The 16,598-nt window shown below is 34.8% G+C and overlaps 1 protein-coding gene across 4 annotated transcripts in view; it reads right to left on the reverse strand.

Annotated features, from left to right (window-relative positions):
- BDP1 (B double prime 1, subunit of RNA polymerase III transcription initiation factor IIIB) overlaps nt 1–16,598 on the reverse strand; it is a 78,714-nt gene that overhangs the window by 60,858 nt on the left and 1,258 nt on the right. For all 4 annotated transcript variants that reach the window (XM_043489245.1, XM_043489244.1, XM_043489243.1 and 1 more), the window contains exons 2-9: nt 15,644–15,920; nt 13,938–14,047; nt 12,990–13,049; nt 10,979–11,107; nt 9,719–9,852; nt 8,428–8,522; nt 2,280–2,334; nt 416–559 (exon numbers count right to left, since the gene is read on the reverse strand). In XM_043489245.1, coding sequence (XP_043345180.1) covers nt 416–559; nt 2,280–2,334; nt 8,428–8,522; nt 9,719–9,852; nt 10,979–11,107; nt 12,990–13,049; nt 13,938–14,047; nt 15,644–15,920 — 1,004 coding nt within the window. The remainder of the gene's footprint in view (nt 1–415; nt 560–2,279; nt 2,335–8,427; nt 8,523–9,718; nt 9,853–10,978; nt 11,108–12,989; nt 13,050–13,937; nt 14,048–15,643; nt 15,921–16,598) is intronic.

Below are 16,598 nucleotides of genomic sequence, written 5' to 3' on the forward strand. Positions count from 1 at the left end.
GTCAACATTAACCCTCAGAAATAAGTTGTGCTCAAACAATACAATTTAGTCACAAGCTCAAAGTATTAGAGTTCCATTTTTCATTATATTAGACTTTTGAGCCAGATCTGATTTACCCAGAAAAATAATAAGTAAGCAAACATGACACCTCAAAATTCTGATGCTCCTGTATTAGCTATAACTATGCCACAGATACAAGAAAGATGTCAAACAGCCCAGTTACACCAATTATAAAATTATAAAGGGAGCTGCTGTTTGTGGCCAGTTAACTAGAAGACTGAAGAAAAACCAATTCCCTCCAATCAGATGACTCAATGATCTCGACTATCTGAACTATGTATGAATGCCCTAAGACTTCAGGGACAATACAGTAAGTCTATTCTTACTAAGTAAAATAACTCTTTTCAATAAATACCTTTTACATTTTTCCGTGATTTAGAGGACTTCTTCTCCTTTGAACTCTGATTTTTAACAGATTTTTGTTTTCTTTTCTCTTCTTCGGCAAGAACTTTCTGAAGCAAATGAGCAAAAAAATCGAAGTCAAAAGGGCGCTTTTCCTCTGTTTAAAAAAAAAAAAGAACCTTCAAGTTTTTATTTAAAATAAAAAAGGAAAAGAACTTCTAAGTTTTAATTTTTCTTAAGTATCATAACATCAAAAGCAAATGAGCTTAACAGCAAGGGAACAAACAACTTTAATCACTATAGTACAGTCACATAACAGAATCCCACTGAACAATAAAATAAGGCGTTCCAGAACAAGAGAAACTAACCTATGATTCAAATGAAAAACGTGGCTGCCTGGGTTGGGATTTGGAGTGGAGACTGACTAGAAAGGGGAAAGAGGGGTCTTTCTGGAGTGATGAAAATGTTTCATGGCCTGTTTATAGAGTGGTGGTTACACAGGTGAATTATTTATCAAAAGTCAAACTATAAATTGCACTGTGCATAATTATAAATATACTTTTTAAAAACACTGGAATGACCAAGAAGTTCTCAAAAGCCTATCCACCCACTTCATGTCCTCACTTTATTACAACGTTTCACTATTAACTCTACTCTTTCAAATATCCGCAGAGGAGGAGGTAAATGAACATTAATCAGGACCATTCCACTAAATACCCAATAACAGTAAAACAATTTCTACTATAAAGCACCAAACAGTGAATTTTAAAGGTGTAAGAACGGTCTAACAATGACTCCACACCCCATAAAGACTGTTCATAGATGTATGGATTCTTTTCTGATTAAATATAATGAAAAGTTTCAAGACCACTTCTCTAAAATGGAGAGAGTTGAGGACTACAACATTGCAGATCCTCCAGGAGCCATTCCTGGAAACGGTTTTCCGGAGGACTCAATACCACATTGATAAGGTGCAGTGTCCACTCGTCTACCTTTGTGTCTATACTCAGAAAATAAACAAACAGAGCTACACAATCTAAGTACCTCACTTTAGAATTTTTTTCTAAGATTAGCACTACAGCAAATGAACATAGAACACATTAATCATGAAATGTTGGTAATTATCTTCCAAACAAAGAATATAGGAACTACTTCAAACAGTACCTTTAATTCTGTTTTTCTTTACAGATCCCTTGATATATTTCTCTGGACTTAAACAGAAACTAACAGCCTCATTTTAATGAGGTTATTAGTTAAAAACTGAAAGGTATACATCATTTCTTCAAATCAGGTCTAACTTCAAATATCACACCTTTAGACAGACCTTCCCTGAATATCCAAACTCCCTCTTTTTTGATTCTTAGCAATTAATCACTATCTGAAATTATCCTGCTTACCAATTATATTCCTCCCCTACCCACTTAGACTTAAGGCTCTAAAAGCAGGATTCTCATCTTCCCTGTTCACCATGATATTCTCAGTGCCTAGCACAGGGCAGGTGGTCTGCATTACTGACTGAATAATGGACTTACCATTGTAAGGAATCATTTAATAGTGTCATCCAGAAACAAGGAACTTCCTCAACACAGTTCCTCCAGAATAAACAGCATTTAGAAGTGGTTTCCTCAGTCCCTCTAATTTCTTGGGACTCAGAAACCTGCTTAATCACTTCTTGATGTTTTAGTTACTCCCTTGCCTACAAATCTATATCAACTGCCAGACCTGAAATGCTAAAGAGAAAAATTTCCAGTGCTCCTCTTCCTACGACAATATAGGGAGATAAAACAAACCCAAAACACACTGGAACCAAAGACAAAATACTGATCATTTGTGGGGCTCTTCCAACCATCCATTCTTAAAGAGGCGTTAATACTTACGGAATGCCTTGTCTATTCGCCATCCATTTGTTTTCTCTTCACGTTTAAATTTATTCTGTTAACAAAACAAAACAAACCCTATGGTAATTTTCTCCTGTTAAACACGTGAAGATTATATTAAAAAATTACATCAAAGTAAAATTCTTATAATAGCATATGATTCTCTAATAGAGAATAATAAATTACTTGCTAATAGGGAAATTACTTAAAGCCTTAGCTTTTAAAAAATAGAGATGAAAGATTTCTACTAAGCTCTGTGCTCCTCAAGATCAAGAACATGAATTAACAATGGAAGCTGGATTTACAGAGGACAGAAAATAAAAAATAAAGTTGACTAGCACAGAAACAGATCACACTGTGATCAATTAAGCTAACTAGTATTAACTCTTTAAAATTTAGTATACTTATATCAAAGTTAAACCTCTTACATTTTTTTTTTTATTTTTTTATTAGTTGGAGGCTAATTACTTCACAACATTTCAGTGGGTTTTGTCATACATTGATATGAATCAGCCATAAAACCTCTTACATTTTTATTCTAATATGTTTTTAACAGCATGAAGGGGAGACTGTAAAGAAACAGCTGAGAAAAACCTTGAAGCTGGCCAAGTTTATCTTTAGAGCCTCCTTTATACGAAGGAACATTCCCTAATGCTTTCCTGAGCACCAAAGAGCCCCAGTCCCAATTTTACTCCAGATTACCTCCTTTAAGATGGAGATGGTTAAGGTGTAAGGCTCAATGCATCCTAAGATCTTCAGAAAGTCTGAGGGCATACACATACACATCCTAGGGGAGGGAATGATTAGCCAATCTCTCCCTTTACAGATCAGTGCTCTAAAAGCTTTTATTAAGAATACAAAAATCATATTATTGAAAAAAGAGAGAGAAATCACACACAATAACCTCTTCACTGACCCCTTCTTCCCTCCAAAAGAAACTACCCACTAACCTGACTAACGCAATCACATTCCTGCATTTCCTTACTGTTCATCATCCGAGGGCACATCATTAGGCTCTATAGTTTAACCTTTCCTATATTTTCCAGTATTTTGGTCATCTGATGAGAACAGCTGACTCACTGGAAAAGCCCCTGATGCTGGGAAAGATTGAGGGCAGAAGGAGAAGAGGGCGTCAGAGGATGAGATGGCTGGATGGCATCACTGATGCAATGGACATGAACTTGGGCAAACTTTGGGAGTGGTGAGGGACAGAGAGGCCTGGTGTGTTGCAGTCCATGGGGTCGCAAAGAGTTGGACACACCTGGGCAACTGAACAACAACATTTTTTTATATGACTAACATTTTTCAATCTACAGATTATTCCTCTTTTCCATTCTTCCTAACCCTTATTACCAAGTAAAATAGAAGTTTCCAATAAGATCATCTTTCTCCCTTAAAGATCATATTATTCTTTAAACACTTCCTCAAAAGTTAACAAAAGTCATATCTACATATAACAGAAGTCACATAAAAAGTGAAAGGCTACAATCACTAAATATCCTGAAGAATGCCAATAGGCTTTAGGCATTATTCAATTCTAAAACACAGCTACAACATATTTTATCTAATTGAGAATCTAGTCCAGAACAATTTAAAACTTTTAAGAATGTATTGATATTAATCATTCTTTTTTAGGCCTCGTCATGCTTGTGAGATCTTAGTTCCCCGACCAGGGATCGAACCTGGGCCCCAGCAGCGAAAGCAAGGAGTTCCGACCACTGGAACTCCAGGGAATTCCCTGATATTAGTCACTGAATTCATGCAGGAATCACTGTAAGCCAAATTCCATGATCATAAAATAAATCCCATAACTTCCATTTCTGGCCTTGACAAAGTAACTGGTAATGGATTTGTTGCACACATCCAACCCACCATAAATCCTTTAAAACTGAACAAAATAAACACATCAACTATTTTTAAGCACCGGACAAGACTACAATCTTGGGAGAGCAAGACCACAATTCCACAATCCCAGAAACAAGGGGAACACAAAAGATACACTAGCTTTCACCCTGACCCTCTGCCTGGGCTAAATTTCCTAACCAATGGAAGAGAGAGAAAGGCCAAACAGAGCCCAGAGATTCCACTGAGCTGAGGAAGTAAAGTACCTTCGGCAGCAGGTTCTACAGAGAAGAGAGCTATTTAAAGAGGAGTCTCATGAATCTGGTAGAGGTATCCCATAGGCGGCTGGTCTACACTGGGGTTCCGTATGCCCTGAGCATAAAGTCTAGTAGAGAACAGCTACTACAGGAATGGGAACAGAAAGAAGACCCTAGAAGCCACGTAACATAGGGAGATGACAGGGTTCATCCTACCTGAATGCAAAGACTTTGTTTAACACCCACGCATCCACCTCAGACATGAGAACCACCACCAGTTAGAGACAGGGATCACACCTTAGAGCAGCCTTTCTCAGTCAGGGTTGGAGCATGAGACTTAAGCCCCAGTGCCCCAAGGGATCTGCTATATCTTCTTCCCTATATATCTAGAATGGTATAACATGACTGTTCTTGGAAACATCAGAAAACAGTAACTCAAATTATCTTCTGTAATTCAGAAGAGAAACCTAGAGTAAGGATCAGTCTTAAGAAACCCTAAAACCAAGACTTCATAAGAATAAGGAGAGCTGACAATATAGAAATAAACACTCTGAAGGAAAAAAATAAAAACAAACATAATCCAAACACTGTGTAACACATTATCCACAATGTCCAGCCTGCAAATTAAAAAAAAAAAAAAAAAATCCACAAAAAAACATGAGACAAGATAGGAAAAGGTGTTGCATAGTCAAGGAAATAAAGAGTCAACAGAAACAGATTTCAGATGTTGAAATTAGCTGACCAGAAAGTTAAGCATCTATTATAAATATGTTCAAGAATTCAAAGGAAAATATGGAATGAACAGATACAGAAATCTCAGCAGAGGAATGGAAACTAAGAAAAATAACCAAGCTGAAATCCCATAAATGAAACAGTCACTGAATGGACTTAGCAGATTGAAGACAGCGGAAGACAAGATCAGTGAACCTGTAGACATAGTAACAGAAACTAGCCAACTGAAATAAAGAAAAAAGACTGGGAAAAAAATGGACAGAGCATTAGCAATCTGTAGTACAAAGCCTTGCAAACTAACTCATATAAGTGGAGTACCAGAAATAGGGAACACAGATACAAAAGGCCAACCAGAAGTTATATTCATATTCTTGACCTAACCCCTGTTTTAGGACAAGGAATGATAGCAGAGATAAATAGGGACATTTCCTACTAATAAAAGGATCAATTCAACAGCAAGCTAAAATGTGAATGCACCCAATAAAAGAACTTCAATACACATGAAGTTCAAACCACACCAAAATCTGATCAATTTAAAAGGAGAAACACAAATCGATAACTGTGGTTAGAGGGGTCAATTCTTCTCTCAGACAATACCACACCCAACAACTGCAGAATACATGTTCATTTCAAGTGCACACTCACTGATATAAGAGTACGATGGGCTTTAAAATAAATCTCAACAAATTTCAGAAAGACTGAAATCTTACAGATTATGTCCTGTGACTTGCACAGTGTCAAAGAAAACAATAACAGTAAGATATTTAGACATGTCCCAATGTTGGAAATTAAACACAATTCTAAACAACTGACATGTCATGGAAGAAATCACAAGGGAAACTAGACAATATTTTTAACTGAATGACAATGAAAACAGCTTATCAATATTATAGGCTAATCTACAGCTTACATGAAACTATATAGCTTTAAATGTCTTCAATTAAAAAAAGAACAGTTTAAAATCTATGTTCTAAGTTTTCATCTAAGGAAGCTAAGGAAAAAAAATAGAGAAAATTAAACCCAAAGTAAGTATAGGCATAAACCTCAAAGATATTGCAGGTTCAGTTCCAGACCACTACAATAATGTGAATATTGCAATAAAGCAAGTCATAGATTTTTGTTTGTTTCTCAGTGCACAAAATAGTTGTTTACATTATACTGAGGTAGTCTATTACGGGTGCAATAGCATTATGTCTAGAAAAACAATGTATATGCTTAATTTAAAAATCCTTTATTGTTAAAAAATACAAAAAAAAATACAAACCATCATCAAACCTTTAATTAAAAAAAAAATTACAGTATGTGTGAAGTGCAATAAAATGAGGTATGCCTGAAAAAGGAAGGAAATGCTAGACTTAAAAAAAAAATGAAAACACCCATACAATTTATAACATAGCTAAAAGTTGGTTCATTAAAAGACTTTGGAAGTCAAAAACCTTTAGCAAGACAAGGAAAAAAAAGAGAGAAAGACAAATCATCAATCAGTGAGATATATCACCATAAATCCTACAAGCATTAAAATGGTAAGTGAACAGTATAAAATTTTTATGCCTATAAATTCAACAACTTAGCATCTAAACTGACACAAAAAGAAACTGAAAATATAAATACCCCATCTGTATTAAAGAAATTGAATTTATAATGAAAACCCTTCCTCCAAAGGAAACTATAGGTCCAGATGATTTCACTGGTAAATTGTATCAAACATTAAAAGGAGAAATAATACTAATCCTAAATAAAGTTTCTCAGATTCCAGGATGGGAACACTTTCCAACTTATTTTCCATGACCACCAAAATGCTGGTATCAAAACCACAAAGGCACTAAAAACAAATTACAAAACAATATTGTCATGAACAAAAGATACAAAAAATCCTCAAGAAAATATATTAAAAATCAGCAACATATAAAAAGAATACAGTATGACTAAATGGGATTTATCACAGCAATACAAGGTTGGTTCAAAATTTGAAACTCAATATAATTTACTAGTCCATTTTTACTTTTCTGTACTTTGCTCAAAGACTTGCTGGGACCACACTAAATTTTTGTTTTTTCACACTAAAATTTTAAGGGAAGAGTCTAAACTATTTTTAAGAGAAACAGTCTCAGTTCAGTTCAGTTGCTCAGTCATGTCCGACTCTCTGCAACCCCATGAACAGTCTACTGACAAATTTATCATCAGTTACTCAGATCCAAGAGCTCCCCTAAACAATCAACTTCTAGCCTTCAAAAACTTTAACATTTTGTTCTCATTATATCAGAGATCAACATTTAAAAAGGAACATAAAGAATATAAAAGATCCCTCATCTTTTTTATTTTTTTTCATTTATTTTTATTAGTTGGAGGCTAATTACTTTATGATGTTGTAGTGGTTTTTGCCTAAAATGTCCCATGGAGCTCCTTGTTTTGGGGGGTGGGGGTGGGCAAGAATACCACTCCCTTCTCCAGGGATCGAACCCAGGGCTACCCGCGCTGTAGGTAGACCGCTTTACTGCCTGAGCTACCGGAGAAGCCAAGATCCCTCATCTTTTACAGAAATAGAAAGACCATTACGTTATACAATGGTTCCAGTAAATCAGTCTATGCCTGGTCTAGTTAAAAAAAAAAAATCTAACTTTCCTAATGGTCCCTTTAATCAATGAAAAAGAAAGCCCATGGTTGCATAAAAATCTCACTATGAATTAGAAATGCATTATAGCAAATAGTGTGCACTCAAATGCACTCCAACCCAGGAAACTTATGAAGAGGTTTCTCAACAAAAAGAACCAAAAGACAGAGAAAGATCATTCTTTTAGGCATATTAAAGCACTAATTGATAAACATCATTGCTGTTGTTAATAGTATCACTTAAAAAAAAAACAAAATATAGTATCATTGGTTCTCCTCAAAGTTAAAGTGGCCTAGGAAAGCAACAATTAGAGAACTACATAACTCAGCATGCTCTTTTCCTAGAAAATTCAAAGATACATTTTGTGTTCAAAATCTATCCTTAACCCCTAAATTCTGGTACATTTATTCCTCTTCATTATCTAACTCTACTTTTACCTCAGTTTCATTGGCTTTGTTGGTATGCCCTCAAATCCATTACAGAAGTGGAAAGATATAAATAAGAACATATAATACTGAGGTTAAAGAGACAGTACTCATTTTAGAATTGAAAAATATTATATTAATTACTTTTTGAATGATAAAGAAGGACAGATGTACCAAAAACACAGTAGTAAAAAAGGGTGGACTGAGATTTCAACCAAAGGTTTAAAAGACAGTAATTTTTAATCTCTTTTCAATCAACAAATATAATGGGTTTACTTTACCTTAATTTCTATTCTTGCTCTGTGAGGAAAAAGCTGTCCAATCATAGAAAAGTCAGTTCCTACCATGCTGATGGCTAAAAAAAACATATCTGTCTCTGTAAAAATAAAACATTTAGAAAGACTGAGAATTAATCTTATAAATATTTCAGAGGAAAAAAATCTTACCTAAGTATATAAAAGTGTTAAGTCGCTCAGTCGTGTCCAACTTTTTGCAATCCCATGGACTGTAGCCCACCAACCTCTGCTGTCCATGGGATTTCCCAGGCAAGAATACTGGAGTGGGTTGCAATTTCCTTCTCCAGGGGATCCTCCCTACCCAGGGATCAAACCTGGGTCTCCTGCATTACAGGTAGATTCTTTACCATCTGAGCCACCAGGGAAGCCCTACGTACCTATATATTTTGAGGCAAAAGTAAATTTGACAATACTGAAGTTTTTATTAAAGTCCATCAAATCTTTAATCACAGAAATATACCTAAGAACACATACACAGACATAGTTCAATTTTACTGCAAGGAGCCTCATGGACCTAAGAACACCTCCTTTAAACTCTTATATAAAAATATGGTTTAAAAAATTTGCATGTTCATACTAAAGTAGTTGGAATTTTTAAAAAGACATTCTGCCTATCTGGTCTCAAGTGCCTTGAAGAAAACTTTCAGTCAGAACAAGTATATTGCTGCTATGTAAGCAACTAAGATGTGCTAAGTAGTACATGAAAGGAAAGTAGCTAGAAAAATAGTCAGGAACAGAACTAGCCTCAAGAGAACAGGGCTGGGGAAGTCAGAAATTCATTCTGTATTACTCTGTTGTGTCTGAATTTTGTCCCAAAACAAACTGTACTATTTTTATAATAAAAAGTAAGTAAAACAAACAACAGCATGCAGTAGGTAATATATACTTTCTTTTTTTACATGTACATGTACTTTTTATCATTAAAGACTGCATTATACGATAGTGAGGTAGAATACTATCATGAGCATTAAAAATACTGGTTATTTTTCATTAAAATTATATTTGTTGCACAAGGATTTGACAATGAAGAATATTCCAGCTGAAATGATCATAAGGCTAACCCCTAAAAAGATGTCTAAGATAAAGTCAGAGACATAGTTCCATGGCAAGAGATAGGGAAAGGTGCCAATAAAATTAGCTAGAGAGAAAAACTAGCTGGTTTGCATTTTACTTTTTTTTTTACTCAGGGGATACCTGGTATAACACAGAAATCAAGGAACAAATTCACTTCATTTCCAATAAATAATCTACATAATTCAAAATGAAAATCAGTTACCTTTATTTGACCATGGTTTAGAGTAGTAGCTTTTCCTAAAGCTGGAATATGTAGTTGTAGAACCACGCTCAAATATGGGGTCATTTTCCTCAACAACACAGGGACCTTTTGTCCTTAAAACTTCTACAGTTAAACTGAAAGAAACATATTTTTTTAAATAAATCCACACTAAACACGTAAGGAAAACAGTAAATGAGATTTAATAGTTATATTCTGAAATTTACCATGGCAAAAACCACATCAAAAGTATAATACACAAAACAAAAAAGTAATATACATCTGAAGCATGCATATTTTCCAAGAATCTGCCAATATTCACTTAAAATGTGATTGCTAGGGAGTAAAAATTAAAGCCAACTTGTTTTCAAAACCCTTAATAGCAATATAAAATCTGCAAAATATCTTTGGGCCACCTAAATAACTGTTTTTTACTGACTTCTGCATGTCTCCTACATTTAACATATCTTATCATGCAATACCCAATGGGGGTTATTGAGAAATATAAGCATTTTATATTTATATTTTATATTCCTGCACACAAAGCAGTTAAGTATACTTTTAACAATTCAATGAGCAATAAAATCATCATCACAAAATAGTGGAAAACAACATGCATAAACAATTACTATTAACAGCATTATATTTTCATTTATCATAGAATTTATATCGTGTAAAACAATTTATTATTAATTAAACTGTAAGGAGACTTTCCATCCCTCTTCTTTTTTTTTTTTTTTACTAGTTTATCTTCTTTTTTTAAGAAACACACATTAGAAAGACAAGTAAGTTTCACACTGCCAGATTTGAGAAATTTAATGTTATAACTAAGAAATTAAGCCAGAAAGTTAATTAAAAACCATAAAATATGTTTCACTGAATTTTCAACAGTTAACACCACACACCAGAATATTGTAATAGTTAATAAATATTGACATCAAGGCTGAATTAATCTTTGAAATGTATGCTTAGTTGCGGACAGCATGTGATTAGTTCAATAGCTCATTTCAACTACCAGTAAAATTAGTAAAACAATGTTAGCAGGTTAGTCCGTGGCAGGTCAGCAGTACCATCTTCTCATATAAAGGACGCAATTATAAAAAATTGCTAAAAACTATAAATTAATCTAACCCACCCTTCTATTTATAACATTATGCAATTATAAACATCAGTCAACGTGACAGTAAGAAATATGGAAATTCAATCTCACTCATTAGACAAAACTCATCTGTTCTCAAAACCACAATCTCTCTCTTAACTTACCTTTCTTCATCCAAAATAATAGAACCATCTTCTGCCACTTTTACTCGAGGAACCAGCAAGGGCCCATCATCCAACTCTTCTTCTATTTCTTCGTTATCTTCACCATCAGGAGTAGTCTTGCCTTCTTGCCTACCAAATGTCAAGGTAGGTTAGTTCATACAGCCATCAGAAACATCCCCTGAATACTATGAACTTCTAAAACAAACTACTGCACCTTGAACCTTCTGTTAATAGGTATTTTCCACTTTTGCTATAACCTAACTGAAAATACTATGTGTTACTGAGACCATGGCTATAAGAGTTCCTCAAATTTTATCTAGTAGCATTTCATAGGAGTCTTTATTCTCTTTGAAAAGACAAATAAATGCTCATCTATTCTATCTCAATAGAGCACTGGAGTAAACCATACAGATATTATAAAATTAACAAAAAATAACCCATACAGAATTAATTTTCAGATCATTTTATTACCTCTTCAGAACAATCCTTGGGGGTTAGATTTTCACATCCATTTGATGCTTGGAGAAGATAAATTACTGTTGGTCTACACTACACAACAATAAGAGAAGCCCAAGAAGCCAAACACAGTTTTCCAAATAATGGTTCCAAATTCCATATACTTTCCATTCAATTAGATTATCACTTTCAGGTCTTACTGAAAGAAGCATAACCTATAAATCTGTAAAAACAAAACCTATTTCTGGACTTTCCTACAGTGGATAAGAATCCACCTGCCAATGCAAGGGACATGAGTTCAATCTCTAGTCCAGGAAGATTCCACATGTCACAGAGCAGCCAAGCCTATGAGCCCCAACCACTAAGTCTGCATGCTGCAACTAGTGAAGCCTACACGCCTAGCCTGTGCTCCACAAGAGAAGTTACCACAAAGAGAAAGCCCACACACTGCACCAAACAGTAGCCCCTGTTCACTGCAACTAGAGAAAGCCCAAGGAAAAACACAGACCCAGGGAAGCCAAAATAATTAAGAAAAAAAAAAAAAAACAATGCAGATTCCAAGAAAATGATCAGTCATTACAGGGAATTCCCTGGAGGTCCAGTGGTTAGGACTCGGCACATTCACTGCCGTGGCCTGGGTTCAATCCCTGGTCACAGAACTAAGATCCCACAAGCTGCCTGGTATGATCCAAAAAAAAAAAAAAAAAGTAATCATTCCTTAAGAATTGTTACTTGAAATAATAACCAGAAAATCCCAATGTTTCTGCTATGTTCCCACAATTACAACTCTACAGTAACTTCCAGTGTCCTGGAGGGACTTCTTTATTTTTGGGCCGTGCTGTGTGGCACATGGGATCTTAGTTCCTTGACGAGGGATTGAACCCACACCCCCTGCAGTGTGAGCACAGGGTCTTACCCACTGGACCACCAGGCAAGTCTCTTTTGCAGACATTTCTCAGGAATAAACTAATATATATGACAGTGAAAGCTTGTATGCAAAAAGGGACTCTGTAGGGGTGTCAAAACTATACCTATTGAAGGACAGTATATACAGAATGCTAAGGGAAAAAAATGGTAAGACAGAAAAAGAAAAGGCAAAAGGGGAAAATGGGAAACAAAGAAAAGAAAAGGAAATAGAAAAAAACAGGTTTGCTTGGAGAGACATAGACTAGACTAGAAAGACACATTTAAAGTGTGGTAACATTTGTTGCCTTCAGGAAGAAGGATTAGGTGGCCAAAAGCAAAGTTAGAAAGTTTTTCTCAGTACTTTAGTTCCTTTTGAATTTTGTACCATATGAATATCATTATTCTAAAAGAAAATCCTTTTTAATTCTAAAAACTTTAAAATCATAACACTATTTATCTATGTAACACACAAATTACATACATAATGTGAGGCTTTCGTATTGATTTAAATCAAGCAGCTTTTATTCTTGTTATGAGTCTAAAAATTCCTATCATGTGTAACTTAACTAAAATAGGAAGCATCATTTAATTTCATTTTTTAAAAAATTTACCCATAACAGAATATATTCAAAACAGATGAGATGCTTACTCTCTTGTTCGGACTGGTGTCGATGATTTTTCAGTTTTCTTTTCCTGCTCCAGTGAAGAACTATCAAACACAAATAAAAACATACCTTTTAATAAATAAGTAATTTACAGTTTGTCAATTCTATCTGAGGCAAGAAGCAAATAATTTTAACCTGCAGTTTTTTTTTTGATATACCATAACACTACCACTAATGATGGTATGGTCCTACACTCAATTTTTCACTCAGAAACTTTTGTTATCAATATAAATAATTTGTTAGACCTTAAGAAGGGAACACTCTTCCTTCAATTCCTCAGCAAGAGCATTAAGGAATCTATGTGGCTTGTTTCCAACTCCTAGATGTCAAACAACTCAAAATCTCAGTTTCTGGCCGTTCCCTCAAGTAGGCCAAAGACCTGCTGAATGTGAAACAGGCTACACTGAAAATATGCCACTACTCCTACATTCACCTTCTACACCATCAACAACACAACAATGAGGGGATTCATTATAATCTCTCTGCCTCTCCAGACTAACTCTGATCAAAGAAGTTCTGTTCTGGTAGGATTGGTTAATCAAATGTTGCTATATTTAATTAGGAGGTAGGGTATAAAAGTTAGATCACCCCTTTAGACCACATTATAGTACATAAGAAATATAAATGGCAATCCAGATTAGAGAAAAGCTGTTTAGTTGGTTTTTACTACAACTTGGTAATATAACAAAGGAAATTTATTTTTAATCTCAGAGGTAAAGGTCATCATTTACCATCCAAGAAAATAGTTACCTGAAATAACACTAATTTTTGTTAAAGAATTCTTATCCAAATGGACATCACATGTGCTAAACATTTCATCAACATGTTTTTGGAAAACATGAACTCTAAAAGTGATACTTAAATCACTAAAAGTGATCACTTAAATCACTATCATACTCAAAGAAAGTAAAATAGAAATAAAGATTACTTACGTCATTGGATTGCTTTCTGGCAGATAATATATGAAGTCTCTCATAGTCATTTTGGAACGATCCGGCGGCCTCTGAGTTTCATTTACGGCATACTTGTTTTTCCATTGCTTCTAGATACACAAACACACAGAGATGCACTGTTATTTGAAAAACATAGAAGAACATTAGGAGAATTCCCTGGCAGTTCAGTGGTTAAGACTCCGTGCTTCCACTGCAGGAGACACGGTTCAATTCCTGGTGGGGGCCAAAAAAATATACATAAATTTTTAAAAATTTTAAAAAGAGATTTTTAGATGTGTATATTTAAGTATAAGCCCATTACTACATTCATTGCAAGGGTATTATTGAGTGTATTATTCCCATGATAATTATGCCTAATTTTAGAAAAATTTTATAAACTGATTAAAAAATTGTAGCATGAAAAAACCGCTCTGAGCTTATTTCCTCCTATATAAATAGTGACAGCCACTTCACACAGTTGAGATATTTAAATGAGATAAACATAAAGCACACGGAAGGACTTCCCTGGAGGGCCAGTGGTTAGGACTCCAGGCTTCACTGCCAAGAGCAAGGGTTCAAGCCTTTGAACAGGAAGGGAATTAAGGAACAGGGAACTAAGATCCTGCAAGCCTCAAGGCACAGCCGAAAAAAAGCACCAAGATAAGCGCCTTCCTCTTAGTTAAAAAAACGGGGGCACTCTACAAACCAATAATAAAAGCTGACCTTTCTTGGGCTTACTAATTGGTACATATTAGTCTAAATGTATTTTACCCATATTAACTCATTTAGTCTTCACAACCTTCCAATGAGATGGATACTATTACCAGTCTATTTTACAAGTGAGAAAACAGATATGGAAGATTACTTAAATTGTTCAACATCACATATTAATAGTAAGGGAGGACTCTCAAATTTAGCCCTTAAGTATCAAACTCTAGAGGTTACATGTTTCACTACTCTGTTACATTGCCCTCTCAGAAAAAAAATGCAGACTCTATTATAGGTAGACACACATATTTCCCCCATTCATAATTTCCCATATTGTCAGTTTAGAAAATATTACTAATTCATTTTGCTCAACTACACTTGTCATAATTCAAATGAATGTAACTCATGTCAACTGGACATCCTTGCGAAAAATCTCACTGAAGGATCAGTTTATAAATACACTTGTTTGTGAATCTGTATATGTGTGTGTGCACATGCGAAACTTCTATCTGTGGCCTCCACCAAAAACAATGAAAGATATAAAATACAGAAAAATTAATATAGGGGCAAAAATAGCTTATAACTCCATTCTGCTTCTCAATCACTCCAATCTGCTTCTCAGTCTGCTTCTCTTAACAAAGGGAGATACTCTATTAATATGAGGGATCTTATTTGGTTTTGTTTCCCACATGAAAATGCTATAGATGCTTTGGGACTTCCCTGGTGATCCAGGGGCTAAGACTCTGCTCCCAAGGAAGAGGGCCTGGGGTCCCATCCCTGGTCAGGAAACTAGATCCCACATGCTACAACTCAGAGTCCACATGCCACAACTAAAGATCCCGTAAGTTGCAACAAAGATCAAACCAAGGTTCACTGCAGCCAAATAAAAAAATTTTTTAAATGTTACAGACGCTTATTTTTCCTCCAAGTGACAGTAAACTAACATAAAACCAGAAATCTAGCAGGCAACAGTCAAAATTCTGATTTTTCTACCATACCTTCTCTTTCTTCAATTCTTCTTTTAACATTTCTCTCAGTTTCTGGGCTTTGTATATTCGGTATCTGTCTGAACATGGCTGTTTCTCTTTTGCTGGAACAGGGTTTGGCTGTGGAGCTTCTCGATTAACTGTAGATAAAGGATGAGGTTCTGAAGGAACACTGACACTAGGTTTAACCAGACTAGAAGTACTTGGTATTCGCTTTCTTCTCTGTGAAACAGTAGAGGAAGGCTTACTGGATTCTTCAACATCCTTCCCATCATCAGTCTTTTCAACACTGTTGATATTTAAAAAAAAAAAAAAAAAAATGGCATTATGGATCTTCTTTGAAACATTCTAGTCTTAAAAACTAGTCTGACAAAAAAAAAAAAAAAACTAGTCTGACAAAAATCCAAAACAGCAAAGCCTTTTGGATTATTAAAATCATAATCAATTATTAAAAATCAATGACTTAAACAGAGGTTGCAATAAGAAGAACATACAATCTATGGGCTCTGACAATCAGCAAAGACCCGCCCAAAAAATAGGAAATATATGATAAAAACAAAGCATATTCCCAAAATGTCAAGTCTAAGAAAGCTGTATTCTTGAACTTAAACAGATCAAGACTACAGAATGAGTAATTCTGTAAATTATCAATAATCATGCATCACATGTACTTAACATTATCTCTGTGAACTTTATTAATTTAACAGCTGAAGCCCAGGAACACTGCCAACTGCAGCTGGTCTCAACACTACAGTAACTGCTATTTGTATTCCACTGTTGGGAGAAATTCTTAAACAAATTCATGTAAAAAACTTGCAAATTACTAAGCATCAGCTGAGATCAACAGAAGAAGTTAAACCAAAAAAAGGAATAAAAAAGAAATTGTCACTTTCCTGTCACAGTATAAAAGAAATTTATACCATCTCACTGTTATTTAATAGGGTTGATTTTCATTGGTTCCCTCACA

This window comes from Cervus canadensis, chromosome 16, assembly GCF_019320065.1.
Source record: "Cervus canadensis isolate Bull #8, Minnesota chromosome 16, ASM1932006v1, whole genome shotgun sequence".
Lineage (NCBI taxonomy): Eukaryota > Metazoa > Chordata > Mammalia > Artiodactyla > Cervidae > Cervus > Cervus canadensis.